This window comes from Symphalangus syndactylus, chromosome 22, assembly GCF_028878055.3.
Source record: "Symphalangus syndactylus isolate Jambi chromosome 22, NHGRI_mSymSyn1-v2.1_pri, whole genome shotgun sequence".
In the NCBI taxonomy this organism is placed as follows: Eukaryota; Metazoa; Chordata; class Mammalia; order Primates; family Hylobatidae; genus Symphalangus; species Symphalangus syndactylus.
In genome coordinates, this window is record NC_072444.2 from 65,803,977 (window position 1) to 65,823,083 (window position 19,107).

General features: G+C 36.0%; 1 protein-coding gene across 2 annotated transcripts in view; it reads right to left on the reverse strand.

The window, feature by feature from the left end:
* The window catches only part of LRP1B (LDL receptor related protein 1B), a 1,943,477-nt gene that overhangs the window by 822,464 nt on the left and 1,101,906 nt on the right, over positions 1–19,107 (reverse strand). For both annotated transcript variants that reach the window (XM_055261032.2, XM_063631317.1), the window contains exon 11: positions 14,946–15,182. In XM_055261032.2, the coding sequence (XP_055117007.1) occupies positions 14,946–15,182 (237 nt within the window). The remainder of the gene's footprint in view (positions 1–14,945; positions 15,183–19,107) is intronic.

A 19,107-nucleotide genomic window follows, 5' to 3' on the forward strand; every position in this document is an offset into this window, starting at 1 on the left:
TTGTGGATCCAGAAGAGACAACTTGTAGCACACTAGCCCCAAATAAGACACAATTTTATTCACGAAAAAAACAACAACACTTAATGTAAGTATAAAAGGAAGAGATGCAAGTGTATAAAGATTTTGAGGAAAGAGCTTAACAGACAAAAGACAAACTAAAATACAACAACACCCATTTAGGACATGAGATGAAAATGTAGATTTTTTTTAAGCAATCATCCATGTTTGAAGTAACTAACTTACAACTTATATTAATGTGACAAAAAACTAGTTGCACCAAAAAAACTCGTATTTACACGGTTACCTATAATCGCATTTCTTTACTTTGTAATTGTTATTTTCTTTGTAATTCTTACTCAAGCTATGAATGTACATCATGTTGTACAAATTTTAAAAGACAGTCAGATGCGGGTGCAAAAATTCATATGGCTCTCCCGAGAAGTAATCACTATAAACAGTTTATTGATCCTTCCAAAACCGGGATCATTCTGCAAAAGTATCTTTTAACTCACTTTGTCCAGTTGTGGGTTTTGTTGATGTAAGTATGTATAGCTCTACCTCATGCATTTTAACGGCTACTTAATATTGTTGCTAGCATAAATGCATCATGCCTCATCTGATGGACTTTATATTGTTTCCAATTTATGATTACAAATAATGTTTCTTTTCGAACATGTATATACTTCTATAGAATAGTTAACTAATTGTGGAATTGGTTTGAATCTTATGTACCATTTCAATTGATAGCTATTACTAAAAAATGCTTCAAAACCAATGTAACAACTTACATTGTCCCCAATGGTGTGGGAAATATTTTCTTATGTTCTAATATTACATATTATCAATCTTTCATTCTTTAATCTGATGAATTTGGTGAAAACTATTCTGTTGATTTACATTTTTGTGATTAGTATGATGTTGAGTTCCTCTCCATATGCCCATTCAGAAAATTTGTATTTCTTCTTCTGTGAACTGCCTCAATAAGTCCTTTTTATTTTTTTCTGACATTGTTTGTCTTTATTTCATAATCATTATTTTCTGCTATATGAATTGTGAACATTTTTGCCTTGTTTACCTTTCATGTTTTCCCTTGCTCATAATGCCTTTTTTCATGGAAATGTGTTTTCTAAAATTTTAATGCAGGTATATGTATATATATATATATATATATATATATATATATGCAGGCATATGTGTGTGTTTCACTAGGTTTTGCGTTGCATTGCTTAGAAAATGTTCTGCATCCCAGTACCATTAAAAAAATACATATTTCCACATACACACACAGGCATGCACATCCCCTACATGGGTGCCCCGACAAAAGATGCATCACAGCGAAGGGCCAGGCAGCAACAGGGGATGGGGCTGCTTGAGAGACAGTGCTGAGGAAAACTTCCCAGGGAGGTAACATTTGGAGTGAGCCTTGAAGGGAATGATTGAGTCCATGGGAAGGCACGTACAAGACAGAAAACAGCACATGGCAAAGGCCCTGAGGTGGCAACAGGGTGGGCATGCTGGGGTAACTGTGAGAAAAGAGCGTGCATGAACAATGGTAGAAGGGAGGGAGGGAAGGGGGCTAGGCAGAGAGGGCAAGGGAGGGGAGGAACAGTGGAAAATGAGAAAAGCAGTCAGATGCCAGATCATGCTCAGCCTTCTAGGACGTGGTGAGCGCTAAGAACTGATTTTGAGTGACAGGAAGTCATTGGAAAGTTCTAAGTAGATTAACCAGACTAGATTAAAAATTTAAAAAAAAAACACTCAGGCTGTTGTGTTGAGAATAAGCTATAGGGGAGTATATTAGCTGTCCATTGATGTGTAACAATTGCCCCCAAATTTATTGCTTAAAGTGATAGCAAACATCTGCTATGGACTGAATGTTCCTGTCCTTCAAAAAAAAAACATATGTTGAACCCCTAATTAGCTCCCAATGATCTGGTACTAGAAGGTGAGGCCTTTAGGAGGTAATTAGGCTTAGATGAGGTCATGAGAGTAACTGCCATGATGGAATTAGCGTCCGTATAAGAGGAAGAGGCCAGAGCTCTTTCTTTCCACCCCATGGGAACACTGTGAGAAGGAGGCTGTCTGCAAACCAGAGAGCCCTCACCAGACACTGAATCTGCTGGCACCTTGTTGATGTACCTCTTACCTCTAGAAATGTGAACAATAAATGTTTTCATTTAACCCAAACAAAATCCCCATATTTCTGAATTTTATATTTTTTGTGTTCTTGAAGCTTTATTTTTGTATGATTTTTGAGATAAAACTTTAACTTCCTCCCAGGTGAATAGACAGTTATTTCAATTCCATTCTTTGAGTATGCTTCTAGGGGTGTACTTAAAGTAGCTGGGATGGATTGAACTGGACTCATTATTTTAAGTGCAGTTAATTATTAACTTGCTTTATAGAGTGCCTTAAGGCCTTTAAAAAAGTCTCTTTTAGTTTTTATTAGGATCATGGTGTTCCTCTTTCTCAACTCTTATATTTCAAGTTTACACCTACGGTATCTTAAGCTATGGTTTCTGGTGATCTCGTTCAATCTGTAGTCAGTCTGGTTCAATCTGTATTCTTATTAGGAAATTCTCATTATTTCTGATCACTGATGGTATATTTTTCAATTTCCCAGGACTGTTATCAATTTATTTTGTTAAAAATATCTTTTCAGTATTGTTATAGTTATAGAGTACAAAGTAAAGTTGAATTATTTGCTTAGCCTTATATTTAGTCCCTCGTTTCATTTATTATTTGACAGATGCATCCAATTAGAATATAAACTCTTTGAGAACAACCACCTGATATTTTCAGATAAACACTTTGCCTTCTATCTGACAGCTATTTGAAAATTATAAGATATTTTTGTAGGTAAATAGAAATCTTTATAAAAAATAGGGATCAGATTTATAGATAACCTTTAATCATATCATCCTGTACCATTTCTTTAAATAAAATATATTTTTCTGATAACACATAAACCAATTTTTCTTTTTGTAAAGTGAAAACTCCCACTGCTACATTTATTTTTTTGTTAAAAAAATACAAAATGAGCTTACTGAAAGTAGAAAACAATTAAATCTTTTCCCATCGAGTAAAATGCCTTTATGTGTAATCTGGATGTTTAAAGCATCACAAGGGATTCACATATATTCACGGAAGTGCTCAACTATTTTTTAATTGATTCTAATGCTAAGGAAAAGAGAAAGAAAACAGTTTTGAAAACTATTTCCATCTTGTTCCTCAAATTCCTATTTGCACTAATGAATTATAAACATTCAGAGCTCGGCTTTGCTTAAGATGCAGAAAGCCACAAAAGAATAACAATAAGAGTAAACCCAATAATCTACAAGATCACAACTTTACTCGAATCCAAACAAAAGCTTAGGTCTCAAGACAGCAAAATACATTGAAATGCAAAGGGTGACAGGCCTTTTCCAGGAAAAACAGAACACATAAACTATTACTCCTTTGTCAGAGCATGGGAGGAAGAGGCGACTACCATAAGATTAGATGAAAAAAAAAAGCTATAATAATAAAATATTCTTAAAACTGAGTGTGGTTTAATGTGAGAATTTAGAATCCCTGGGAATACTCAACACAAAGAATTTCTTTCACTGAATTTACAAGAGAAAGATGGAAGGCAGAACTGGAAACCTGAGAGAGACCCCTGAGTGTCCCATCCAATCCTGACTCTTCTCTGATACAAAGGAAAACCCCTAAACCACTGGGGAAGAGGAAGAAGACCTTCCACCTCCCTGAAGCAAGACAATGGTCCTGTGAAGGAGGTACAAGCAGATAATCTGCCTCTAGAAAAGGAGCAGGGAGCCCTCTCTCCTCCAAAGGCAAAGTAAGCTGCAAAGACAAGTTGTCATTGAAGCACAAGTAGAAGGCAAAGCTGTATGTCCCTGAGGGAGGGTAAGAAACCCCCTGGTCCCACTACAAACTTGTTAGTCATAGCAAGCAATGCTAGTGTGTTGCTTGGAAATGGGTAAGAAATTCTGTTGCCACTGGTCCCAGACAAAGGTGCAGCAACACTCAGGGAAGAATAGGAGCAAAAGCTGCCTAACCTTAGAAGAAGGGCACAAAAACTGCTTGGACCCAAAATTCTATATTGATATAAAAAAAAAAGACAATTGCTACCCTGGGGATGGGGCAGAAAATCATATCCTGCCCAAAACTCCCCCAGATATAAGGTAGAGTTTCACTGCCGGGGAGGAGAAGGGCCCACCTTCAAAACCCAGACACATGGGACCTAAGACCAAGACCGGAACAAGAGAAAAGAGAACCTTTTTTTGCATCCACCATGAATCTTTCACTTAGTAACAGGTCACAGCATTCTACCATTGAGAGAAGGATAAGAGCGTGGAGAGAGACCTTCCAAGTGAGGGTGACATGCAGGAAATATTGAAAACTGAGGGATGAAAAGACATATTCCGGGTCCCACGCTAAGCACAAGGTAGTATCTGTCCACCAAGAGAGGGATCTGAAAGCTTTGGTTCCGTAAAGAGAACTATAACAAAAACAAAACTCAAATCAAGCCTATTTGATTATCCTTCACACTAATAAACTGACAATAAATATGCTTTTTCTCCAGACATAAATTTTAGTTATGTGAACCTCTAAAATAGGAAGGAGAGGATGGAGGGATACTTTTCACCTCAACTCTACTCATGGAGCTTCTGTGGTGCCTCTATGGGGACTTTGAACTGAGCTCTCCACAGTTGATTTTTTTTCCATTCATGAAACTGACATCTCAGAATGTCTCACTTCTGGCTCACACTTGAGAAAGCTAAACACATTCTATAGGATAGTAGGCAGGATAGTGTTGGCTGATTTGCACTATGGCTGCACTCCTAGAGTTTATTGGGGCAAAAGGCTCACAGTAATTTTGCAGTCCAAAGGCAGACCACACAGGATAGAATTCTGGCACATAAATATCTTTGATCTAGTGCAACAAGGTTGTCCAGCTGGATACAGGGATTCAAACAATAAGAGAATGGACATTTGGGGATGCAAAGTAACAAGCAAAAGCTTCATGTCCTTTGGCCAAAGGAAATGAAATTAGAGTGATCCAGCAGAAGGAAGACTTCCAAAAACCTTGGCAAGCACAGACACACACAGACACATGTGCACGTGTGTGTACACACACACACACACACATCCATACTCCTCAAGAGAGTCCATTCTAAAAGATCTACCAGGCTCACAAAGAGGCTAAAGTACAATGGGACTAGTTCAAATAAGAGTTTTAAATCTCCTTACCTCTCTTTACCACTCTTACCTCTTCCAATCAATGTTGAGAGGTGAGCGGGCATCAGAAGCTAACTAGCAGGGACATACAGATATTCAGCCCAGAAAAGTAAAAGCTAAAAATAATAAAAATAATAATCTAGCAAGCTGGGAGGGGTAGGAAAATAAATGCAGGGCAGAGAAACAGAGAATGCAACAAATATGCCCTCCAGTCCTTCTCCAGGCCAGAGGCAGCACAAGTGGGAAACAAGTAAGATTTGATGACACAATGAGTTAGAATTTTGATTTGTATGTATATATGGTGGACTATGCATTCTAATGACCAAACTGAGATTCCATTTCTGACTTAAAATGACTGACAGTTCTCTCTACTATCTAGTGTAAGCCGAAAGGATTGGGATTTGACCAAGTTTTGATCTGGAGTAAGAAAGATTAGTGAGTAAATTTTAAAGGTCAGTGGGAGGTAAAAATAAAGTTATGCTTTAGATATGTCAGAGTCACATTTTTAAACATACTGGTTACACAATAACTATTACTACTCCCTAACATATTCTCATAATACCTAGTGTCATGGGAATTTTCTCAGCATGTATTACGGATACTGTCCAGTCCCACAATTTGAGGTAGTGCTTCCTACTTTGGTAACCCTAAAGTCAATCTAGACCAATTATATTGTATTGAGAAATTTGTATTAATTAACCTAAGCAATAGCATAATTATAGTTAAAGTTCATAATAGTACTCCTAAGTAAATGAAGAATTCCTAAGGGACTTCTGAAATAGCAATTAAGAATTCCATAATGCTAAGTATGTTAAAGTAACTGGGTTGAATGTATTTCTTTATTTTAATTCATGCTGAATATTGGTCATTTATTTGTGTAAGAAAATTACCAGTAAGAATGTTAATGTAACAATTATATATATAATAATACAACAGTCTTCACTTAACCATGGTTTCACCTTCCATGGTTTCAGTTACTCTTTGTCAGCCACGGTCTGAAAATACTAAATGGAAAATTCCAGAAGTTAATAACTCATAAGTTTTAAATTGCCTGCTGTTCTGAGTAACATTTTGAAACCTTGCACTGTCATTTCACTCAGTCCTGCTTAGCACGGGAATCATTCCTTTATCTTGCATATCCACACTCTATGTTACCTATTATTCACTTACTGGCCACCCAGGTTGTAAGATTGACAGAGCACAAGAAGAATGAGTACAGTACAGTAAGATATTTTGAGAGACAGAGACTACAACCACATAACATTTATTATAGCATATTGTTATAATTGTTCTATTTCATTATCATTATTGTTGTGAGTCTCTTATTATGCCCATTTATAACTTAAATTTTATCGTAGGTATGTGTGCATAAGAAAAAACATGGTGTATATATAGAGTTCAACACTATCCATGGTTTCAGGCGTCCACTGAGGGTTTTTGAACTTATCTACCTCCGATAAAGGGGACTACTGTAGCTCTATGGGACTTTAGAGATTACCATGTATTTTCACCTTCTCTCTTTTGACCTTCCCAGCAATCTAACATTTATAAGATAATAGACTTCTTTACAGAAGTTTCTAGAGCTCTTCTGAGCTCACATGTGTATATGCATATGGGCATATTTTGTGTTTGTCAATACTGATGCATATGTACACATGCCTGTTTTGGGTGGAAATAAATAAAGGAAAGGATGTCTTCTCCTCTATGTTTACTAGAATCCTCTAGCCACCATAGCCAATTCCATCTTTTCATCATTTGATAGGTTTTATAACCCAGATTTTAATCTTCTCATATGCATGTCTACTTTTCAGACAAAAATACATATACTGGTTCAAATTACTTTTCAAATATCTCATCTAGTTCTGGAGAAATAAAAAATATGAGAAATATATATATATATACGGACTAAATGTGAAACTGAACACTGTTTTCAATAATCAAATCTCAAGTAAATTCTATGAAAATGTCCTATTCACCGTCAACAGGAGTCAGTATGTGCAAATAGGCTACATTCTTGACACTCAGTGTGATAACAATATTCACTGATCTCAAGAGATGCAAATGCTGACAAATATCTCCTTTACAGTTTTAATTAGAATATATTGCACGACTGACAAAGGTACTCATTATTTCCTTTAATAGTTGGTCAGAGTATATATCTTAGAGTCTTAAAGCTTTTCTTCGAGAGAAAAAGTTCAGAGTTAAAGGCAGAAAAATAAGATTGATATTTACCTGAAATCCAATAACAAAGAGTAAAGGCTTGTTCTTAATTTAAAATGTTTTATAAGGCATTACCGCATTTTAAATTTCGTAAGAACACTCTAATGTAATTCATTAGTGTTATCTCAGCATGTTTGCTTCATTACTATGAAACTCAGTCTTTATGAGAAATTCTGACAAAGTCATACAATGCTGAAGATCATTGAAATCCAAGGGTAAGAGGTGATTTAAAGGTGCCGAAAATGATAATCCTGCTATAAGGTCAGGGTCATTCAGGTACAGATTACATTCTGTAATCTGTTGTGTGTACCTGACCTAGGGTTAGAGTAGAGGCTAACCTATTTCTGGAGTTCTGAAGTGGGTCTTAAGCTGGTGATTGTGTGTGTGTGTGAACACGTGTATGTGTGTGTCTGTGTGTCAGTAGTAGGATTTCTAAGTAATAGAATGATGATAAATCAGAGAATAATTGACGGGCTACACATTTCAATGCACAATTGGAGGGACGGCTGATTATAAAATCCACAGGGTAATTCTGAAGATGCTGGGGACAGGACTGAGCTGAAGAATAGGGCTTGGCCCTTCAATTGCCAAATAAGCAATTGCATGAATATAGCACTATCCTTTCATAGTATGTGAACAGATTAAACACATCTTTTGGAGAATATATTTGACAGAAAGAGACCGCTTCTCATTCTTCCTGGCTATTCGTCTCTTCATAATGTCATAAAAGAGAAACCTACCTTGGATCATGTCAAACTTGTTCATCACTCTTTATAGCTCCTAAAAAGTACCTTCATTTAAAGGAAGACCTCAGTTTTCCAGGTATTTACAGGCTATGAAATTTAAGAGGAATGTGTAATTTCGAACAGGATCCAAGTCAAGTTCTCTTCTGATACTATAAGGTGGAAACACGTGCACCTACTCCTTATGTCAGTAAACTAGAACACACCTTCATACATAAAGTCAGTATATCAGTATAGCAAGGGGTAAGAGCACAGACTCTGCCAGCTTCCTATTGTTGCTGCAACAAATTGCCACAAACTTGGTGGCTTAAAACAACATAAATTTATTCTTTGACAGTTCTGAAGGTCAATATCCAGGACTGGTTTCACCGGGCTAAAGTCTAGGTGCTGGCAGAGCTGGTGCCTTCTGGGGAATCTCAGAAAGAGTCCATTTCTTTGCCTTTTCCAGCTTCTGGAAGCCACCTGCCTTTCTTGGCTCAGGGCCCTTTCCTTGTATTATGCCAACCTCTTGCTTCCATAGTCACAACCCCTACTTCCTCCTTTGTCCTGGCCTCCCCCTTATAAATTTCCTTGTGACTACATTTAGAGTACCTCCAGATAAGTCAAGATAACTTCCTATCTCAAGATCCTCCACACATGCATAGTTACAGCTATATGGGAGGAACAAGTTCTAGTGTTCTCTAGCACTGCAGGGAGTGAATGTGGTTAACACTAATTTGGTGTACGTTTTCCAAACACTACAAAGAAGATTCTGAATGGTCACAACATTAAGAAATGATAACTGTTTGTGGTGATGAATAGGCTAATTTCCCTGATTTGATCATTACATGTTGTATCATGTACGTATATGTACAAATATGACTTTGTACCCTATAAATATGTACAATTATTATGTGTCAACAATTTTTTTTTTAAAAAGCAGCATCTTCCTCCCATCAAAAATCCTCTCACTTAATCACACCTGCAAGTCCCCTTTTCCATACGAGGTCAGAGTCAAAGGTTCTGGGGATGAGGACCTAGATATTATTTGGAGGGCATTGTTCAGCATACCACAGACTCCAAAATCAGATCACAGGAACTTGCATATCAGCATTGCTGAGACAGTGTTCCAAGGTTCTCTCACATTTCTGTCCACCTTGGGAAAAGAGAAGCCAAGTGCCTTAGACTCTATTTTCAAGGATGTCAATAAGGTAAATGTCCTTGGAAGACATTCCATGCTCATCTCTCTCTGAAGCAAAAGGCAGGTTTGCTTATAGGCTTAGAAGGTGGAGAAAGCAACTTTTTCTGGAGCAATGAACAGGCATGCTTATCGTTAGAGAAAAAAGAAATGGGCATTCCCTAAGCTCCAGATTCGTCTCTTGTAACAGGTGCCGTGGTGTGTGCAGGTGTCACCTTTGGGTTACCCTGTGGGGAGTACAGATCAGGATCCTGAAACAAAATTACAGATACTCTGGCTATTGTTATTGATCTTAGTAATAAACTGTATTTTGTCTCTGAAGTTTCATGTCTTCTGCCAGCGTCCATGAACGTGTAGCAGGCTAATGTTTTAGTTTTACAAACGTAATGAAATCTCAGTGCTTTCACAGTTCCTGACAAGTGGTATCACTTACTAGCTATTGACTTTGAGAAAAGACTTCACCTGTCTGAGTCGCAATTTCCAATCTATAAAATGGAGCTAATAATAATGCTGACCTCGGGGAGTTGTTGGGTGGATTGTATAGGACAATGAACATAAGGTGAGCAATCTTGATACACAATAAATACTCATTAAATGTTCACTATTATTGCTGTCATTGATTTTATTATCACAAAATAAGGTGGTATAGTCTAAAATTAAAAGGATACATCTAGAGGACAGAATGTTTTGCCAAACTTGCATCTAATTATAATAGAGGTCAAATGTTCTACTCTTGGGCCCATACTTTATGTAAAATTATAAAAATCACCATTGGGGTGGGGTAGGCCGGGCACGGTGGCTCACGCCTGTAATCCCAGCACTTTGGGAGGCCGAGGCGGGTGGATCACGAGGTCAGGAGATTGAGACCATCCTGGCTAACATGGTGAAGCCTCGTCTCTACTGAAAATACAAAAAAAATTAGCCGGGTGTGGTGGTGGGCACCTGTAGTCCCAGCTACTCGGGAGGCTGAGGCAGGAGAATGGCATGAACCCAGGAGGTGGAGCTTGCAGTGAGCTGAGATCGTGCCACCGCACTCCAGCCTGGGCAACAGAGCAAGACTCCGTCTCAAACAACAACAACAAAAAAAATCACCATTGGAGACTGTAATCCCAGCACTGTGTGGGGCTCAGGCAAGTGGATCACTTGAGCCGAGGAGTTTGCAACCAGCTGGGGCAACATGGTGAAAGGCTGTCACTAGAAAAAATCCAAAAAAAAAAAAGAATTAGCTGAGCATGGTGGCACACACATGTGTTCCTAGCCACTTGAGGGGCTGAGGAGGGAGGATCACTTGAGTGAAGGAGTAGGAGGTTGCAGCGAGTCGTGATCACACCACCGCACTCCAGCCTGGGTGACAGAGTAAGACTCTGTCTCAAATAAATAAATAAATAAATAAATAAATAAATAAATAAATAGATAGAAAGAATCACAGTTGGGAAGAACTGTACATATAAATCTTATGTTTGCATTGTTTTACTTGCAGTATGACTTATGACTTGAAGTAGATGAATTGAATCTTAGTTCATCAATGCCACAACAAAAGAAGCGGCAAAATTATCACCCTTGTCAACCCCCATTATCCCTATATGTCTATTCTGAAAAAAGCTTGGTAAAGAAAGCCTTTGTGTTATGTAAAACAGTGACTTCAAGTCCCCAGTTTAATTATGGGATCTATGGAAACTACAATTTTTCTGTTAAAGCTGCAAGCATTAATAACTTTCAAATCCAGGTAAAAATGCTTTGAATTCTTTTTAATACTTTAAAAATATGAAATGATATGAAAGGTTATTTTAACATTTCTTCTATTTAAATATCTGTGTTAGAGTAGAATGAAGGTATACAGTTTAAAAACAAGTGCTGCACTGGCGGAATACGTGTAACAAAAAATTGAACAGTAAATTATTATTTTTATATTTTTTCCTTTCTGCTAAAATTATAATTCATATTACAATGAAAAATAAATCTTGGAAAGGATACTCAAGAAGACAAAAATGAATTCAGTCTTAGAAAGAGGAGCTATCTTGTTCTATTAGAGAAAGTAACAATTATACCTGGCAAGAATGGCTAATTTAAATTCTCTAACCATTTAATCCAATTTTGCCTCCTGTTGATACCCCTTTTATTTTCTAGCACAGTAAACTACTTTAGTTTCTTTATAGCAGTTATCATTATCTTATTCATTTATGTGTTTACTTGCTTATTATTTCCTTTCTGCTGTTGGATATAAGCTAAATATGAAGCTTTATCCTCTTTACTGAAGCATTCCTATCACCTAGAACAGCACCTGGCCCTGATACAGCATTCACTTTTTATTGACTGAAAAATAATAAATCAAGTAATTAATTTTTAAAAAAGGAAGAGTATGAATTTTACAAAAATTTTCACAAAAAAATTCTAGGTGGGTGAAAAAATACACATAGTAACTATCTTGTCCTTATAGAAGTTTATCTTTAATAAATCAGTAATATGTTTTCATTTAGCAGGTGAAATGAGATACATGTAAATATAACAATGGACAATTTCCTTTCTCATTGATTTAATTGCTGTTTTCACCCACGAGATTCCTCAAAGCCAACAGTATATGCAACACTTAGGGGGTTTTCAATAAATCTCTAGGAGAAAAAAAATCAAAGAATGAATAAAGATGGATTTTTTTGGAAATGTTGTTGTTTTTATTTCTTAAGAGGGAGAATCTGAGCTTACATAAAAGATGTCCAAGATATTTATGTTTATTTACAAACAGCAAACTCTTTACACCCTTGTACTTCAAACTATATAAATTTATCAATGTCTCAGAATTTCTATCAAGCTTCCAAATCATTTGTCAAACTAAGCATTGCCTCGCAGTCTTCAGGTTGAATGGTAGACACTCTACCTAAATAAGTGAATACACATAGAATTCAATTTTTCTGATGCCAAGAATGACAAGTTGTCATTTGCCAAAGCTAAGTCTCTGCTTTGACACGTTAATCTCAAACTGTAATGTGTATCATTATTCTCTTTAATGGAAAGAAAAATGATAAACTAATAAAAAGGTATTAAGCTGTTCCTTGTGTAGAAAGACAAAAATGTTAAATATATTTCAGGCGTGAAAATTTGCAAAATGTTCTCATAACCTTCATACTGTCAAAGCAGTACTGGACAGATATGCCTGGCGGTCACTGTGGCTATTAGAGTCAATCTCTAATTGTGATGGGTGGAATGCAAAGAACCACCAATGTCGTTGATATTATTCTCAAAGTTAAGATTATCAGCAGGAACATCCAGTCATAGTACAGGAACTGACACAGTTTAAAGGGAAACAACCAAGAACTCTCTGTGATGCATTTTAGTCCTTGAAAGTGTCTGTGTTGGCCGGGCACGGTGGCTCATGCCCGTAATCCCAGCTCTTTGGGAAGCTGAGGCAGGCAGATCACCTGAGGTCAGGAGTTTGAGACCAACCTGGCCAACATGGTGAAACCCCGTCTCTAGTAAAAATACAACAATTAGTCGGGCATGATGGTGCACACCTGCAATCCCAGCTACTTAGGAGGCTGAGGCAAGGGAATCACTTAAACTTCGGAGGCGGAGGTTGCAGTGAGCCGAGATTGCACCACTGCACTCCAGCCTGGGCGACAGAGCGAGACTCTATCAAAATAATACTAATACTAATAATAATAATAAATGAAAGTGTCTGGGTCAAAAACAAAACAATGTAAATTTTATCTACTTAGACGGAATGTGCAATTTCATTGTCCACCTAAAACTGTCAAGACCCTTTCATCTGCTATCACATTAAGAGAAAAGTAGGCAGACAGCCTCTGTCACATCCAATTTAAAGTGAAAATCTTAACTTAAATTAGATACTCCTTTGGAATTTTAAATCATGCAGGATTCACATTGCCTTAATCCGTAAATTATAAGAAAGACAAAAACAGGTACGTTTTTATTTTAGCATAGAAAGTATACTTTTTATCAGGTTAGATTTAAAGTAAAGTTGTGTTGAATGAAGAATATTCTCATGCTCTCATTTCCTCTAAAAGATTGGAGAGACCACCATTTACCACCGTCCATGCTGTAAATAATTTGTCTATCTCTCTGCTTTTATTTTCTCGTCTTTTCTCATCTCAATGAAGTTCTGATTCATTCTGCACCAAACAACGCGATTGACCCTCCTAAAATATCACTTTGTTCACATTATTCTTTGACTCAAAAGCATTTCCTTTTATTCCTTTGGGATTTTTTCCAAACTCCTTCACTTACATTCAAGGCCCTTTATTTTAGCGCATTTTAGCGCCTTTCACTTTCGACTGTCTTCTGCCATTATTACCTGTAAAGACACCTCCAGTAGCTTTCCATTTAGGTCCCCCACACTCTCTTTCTAGAGATTGTGCTTTTCTTTTTTTCTCATGGAATTTCTGGTTGCAGAAACGTCCTCCTCTCCCTCTTTAATGTTTCTCCATTAAGATCTAGTCCAAACACCATCTCCCGCCCAAGGAGTTCTCTGAGGATACCCACATAAAGATATCTCTTGCTTCCTGTGAATACCCATTACATAGGCATTCTCTATTAATCATATATTTCTTCAAGACAGCTTTGAACTTATTAATTAAATGCTGCAATGTCTTGAAACTTTTTGTGTGCTTATATCATCTCCAAAGGTAGATTATGAACCCCTTGAAGGCAGAAGTCATTCCCTAAAATTCCTTTTATCTCCTGCGATATAGCTACCATGATGTCCTTCATACAATAAGCACGCAATGAATGTTCCTCAAATCACGTATTTCTAAAATATTCAAGAAGTAAGCAGACTTTACATATGAGGAAACAGGTCCAGAATCGTTAGTTAACATGCCTAAAAATGACTGGCAGCCAGCGAAGATCTGGTTTGATTTATTATTTGCAATCTTTTCTACTGATACCAAAGTTAACATTGTTTTGTTACTAGATTACTTGTTCCTAAGCCAAATAATTTATAAAATACATGGGTTTTATTAAAATATATGTATATCTGTTTTCATGTATATAACTTCATATATGTACCTATAAATGAAAATAGGTATAAATGTTTTAAGTTTCTCTGGAGATACTGATATTCCAAGGGCAACTCTAGAAAACTTCATTTCAGTGATGTGTAAAGTAAAAAATAAAATGCAAGAATTGTGATGACAATGTGGACATTGATATTTTTCATGCATTTTGAGTGACGTGATCATTAGTCTAATGAAAACCAACTATTACAAAAGTCTCTGAAATCCTATTAAATTTCGTCTTCCACCATACAGCACTGTAAACATATCAGTGTAAATTGACATTTCCCAGAAGATGGACAATAGTTCAATTTTAATTCCGATAATATTTAGAATATAGTAGAAAACACCGAGTCCCATTTTATAATGAAGGCTTTAATATACTGGTATATGAAAATAGAGAAACAATGTTACTGAAGAAATAACATTAAAAAATATTTTTGAACCAACCAGAAAATCTTGAGTTCTGGTTAAAGCTAGTCTGACACACACGGGATTTATCCTTTTAAAGTGCTTTGTCTCTGGGTAGTTTGATGTCAATATCACAGTGTCACTTACCATCTTTCAGGATGGTTTCTCTCTCTGTGCCGTCTATCTTCTGCCGGCCAATTAGGAAACTGGTGGTGTCAGCAAAGTAGATGTAATTGGTTTCTGCGTGAAAGTCTAAAGCACGAGGGTTTACCAGATTTTCTATGGGGATCATGTATTCATCAGCTATCTTGGTATTCAAGTCCATTCCTCTAACAATTCCTGGGCGTCCTTTCCCATAAAAGAGGAACAACTCATTCTTTGGTCCTGCACAGGAAAGATTACAAACAAACAACTGATGCTGCTTAATCTTCTTTACACTGCATAATGCCACTGTTTAATTAACTGGCACAATCAGTGTTTTTTAAATTCAATGCTAAAAATTAAACTCTAAAATATGCCAAATATATCTTGATGCAAGAAGGCCAGCTAATTGCATTACTTTAATTAAAACAGAAATTACTTCCGCAAATGGGTTATATGTAGTTAATTATCCCTTTGTCTGTAACTGTCTGGATAGCAAAAACATGACAGATCATTAGATAACTTGTAACTTGTAAAATGGGCATTTATTAAAACATCCGGCACATTTAATTTTATAATGTATTACAATCTATCTAGCATTTTCTGTCGATACTAACTGTACCATTCATTGTATTTGACAATGCTAAAAACTTCAGAAAATTTAAGACACGCCAACCCCAAGTTTGCATCTACAAATTGTCAGAGGCAAACAAAGAATCATATAGTATCACTAACTTGCATGTGAATATATGACAGTTGCCCAAACGTGTGACTTATTCTTTTTAGAAATAAAACTAAATACCAGTTATAGCATCCCTTTTTCTTCAAATTTTAATTAGAATGTTAGAGGCTGATGCTGTCTAACAGTAACTCTGATGTACAACACAAGCCTTATCAAAAACAAAACGAAAATGAAAACCCCAAGCAAAAAACTGTCTCCTGAGTTTAAAATGTCAGCATCAAGGTAGCTCTTTCTATAAAGTGAATTCCTTGTTTTAGACTTCTATGTAAAAATATATACAAGATTCTCCAATTATCGGAGCATCTTATACTTGGTTAACTGTGTATAATTTTAAAGGAAATAATTTTTATATATAAGGAAAAACATACTGAGCTTTATTAGTAAAACTGAAGATACAAAAGACTCAGCTGTATTTGGATAACCACACAATGATTGATATTCATAATAAAATAAAATAATATATTATTAAAATGTGGAAAATAATAAAATAAAAAATAAGCAATTATTTATAAACCTAACAATACAAAGTATATTAACATTTATATTTCCTTTCCTGTGTTTTTTTAATTAGGGTTTTGAATATTAAATACATATAAAAGAATATTGATAACTTTTTTAAAAATTTTACTTTAAGTTCCAGATACATATGCAGAGTGTGCAGGTTTGTTACACAGATAGTATACACGCGCCATGGTGGTTTGCTGCACCTATCAACCGGTCATCCAGGTTTTAAGCCCCACATGCATTTGGCATTTGTCCTAATGCTCTCCCTCCCCTTGCCCCTCATCCCTGACAGGCCCTGTTGTGTGATGTTCCCCTCCCTGTGTCCATGTGTTCATATTGTTCAACTCCCACTTATGAGTGAGAACATGCAGGGTTTGGTTACACCTTACACCTTTTACAAAAATTAACTCAAGAGCGTGATGTTCCCCTTGTGGGGTGGGGGGAGGGGGGAGGGACAGCATTAGGAGATACACCTAATGCTAAATGACGAATTAATGGGTGCAGGAAATCAACATGGCACATGGATACATATGTAACAAACCTGCACATTGTGCACATGTACCCTAAAACCCTAAAGTATAATAAAAAAAAAAAAATTCAGAAATAATCTTTAAAAAAATCTTTTATCTTTGAGAAATTAATAAATTTCCTATAAAAAAAAAATTAACTCAAGATGGATTAAAGACTTAAATGTAAACCAAAACCATAAAAATCCTAGAATAAAACCTAGGGAATACCATTCAGGACATAGGCATGGGCAATGACTTCATGACTGAAACACCAACAGCAATTGCAACAAAAGCCAAAGTTGACAAACGGGATCTAATTAAACCAAAGAGCTTCTGCACAACAAAAGATACTAGCATCAGAGTGAATGGGCAACCTACAGAATGGGAGAACATTTTTGCAATCTACTCATTTGACAAAAGACTAGTATCCAGAATCTACGAGGAACTTAAACACATTTACAAGAAAAAAACAAAAAACATCAAAAAGTGGGCAAAGGATATGAACAGACACTTCTCAAAAGAAGACATTTATGCAACCAACAGACACGAATAAAAGCTCATCATCACTGGTCATTAGAGAAATGCAAATCAAAACCACAATGAGATACCATCTCACACCAGTCAAAATGGCAATTATTAAAAAGTCAGGAAACAATAGATGCTGGCAAGGTTGTGGAGAAATAGAAATGCTTTTACATTGTTGGTGGGAGTGTAAATTAGTTCAACCATTCTGGAAGACAGTGTGGCGATCCCTCAAGCATATACAATCAGAAATACCTTTTACTCAGCAATCCCATTACTGGATATATACCCAAAGGATTATAAGTCATTCTACTATAAAGACACATGCACATGTATGCTTACTGCAGCACTATTTAAATAGCAAAGACCTGGAACCAACCCAAATGCCCATCAATGAGAGACTGGATAAGGAAAATGTGGAACATATACAGCATGGAATACTATGCAGCCATATAAAAGAATGAGATCATGTCCTTTGCAGGGATATGGATGAAGCCAGAAGCCATCATTCTCAGCAAACTAGCACAGGAACTGATAACATATTTTAATATATAAAGAATAAAAATAAAACAAATCCTACATACCTAGCACAAATGTGAAGAATATTTCCAGTACACTGGAAGACATAAATGTGCCCCAAACCCATTCTCCTCCAACTCAGAAAGAGCCGATATCTTGATTGTTGTGTTTATTTTAAATTTTTAAAAGAGTTTTAACACATATGTAGTGTATTTCCCAGCAGCAGATTGTTCAATTTTGCATGTTTGAATTGCATGTGTGAATTTTGTGATTAATATTATTTTTTATTATATCCTTGATATTCATCCATTCTTCTTGTAGTCATACTTCACTCATTTTCATTGCTGTATAGCATTCCTTTGTATGACTGTTTCATATTTAATATATGTAGGTATTTTTTCAATGTGTATTTACTTATATCAAAGTAGATATTCAATTTTATATTCTGCTCTTATTGTTTAATTTTAGAATCAAGATTATTGTCTATATTGAACCATTATCTTAAGCCTTGTTTCTATTTGGTATATAATAATTTACCAAGTCATTTTCTAAACGGTTTTCTGTTTTCATCATTATAATAATACTGAGGTAAGCATATTTTTTCAATGTAGCATTTCACACATTTTCTTAGATGAAATTACAGAATAAAGTACATTAACATCCTTGTCTTCATTGCCCTCATAGCCCCTCAGTGTCTACCTGATGTCAAGGGCATTCCTTTTAAAATAATACTTTATATTGTTTTAAAGTATATTGATACATTTGAAAATCATTAACATTTCTAAGTATTTTCTATCAACATTAGATACATATATACTTTTATATTTTTCAAAAATTGGGACCTTGTATATAAATTCTTTTAGCTGTAATGACTTTTTGTCAAGCCATTAAAAAGTCTTCAAAAACATTTCTTTCAATGGCAGCATCATATTTCCTCCTAGAGAAGCAACATAATATAGTCAGCTGCTTACCTATTGTTGGATATTGTTTCTGAGTTGCTATTATAAATACATTTAATTTCCTTAATCAAAATAAAGTAGGATAACTTGTTAAATGCTGTTGTTAGTTTTATGATCATTATATTTATTAGCAAATGTCTTACCAATTGTGATATCAATTTCTAATTAATTAGCAATACATAGGAATCCTGGTTTTACAGCACCCATTTTGCTAATATCTCAGCTTATTGCAACCTATGCCTCCCGGGCTCAAGCTATCCTGCTACTTCACTCTCCCAAGTAGCTGGGTCTACAGGAGTGTGCCACCATGCCTGTCTAATTTTTGTAGTTTTTTTAGAGACTAGGTTTTGCAATGTTGCCCAGGCTCTTATTGAAATCCTGGGCTCAAGTGATCCACCTGCCTCAGCCTCCCA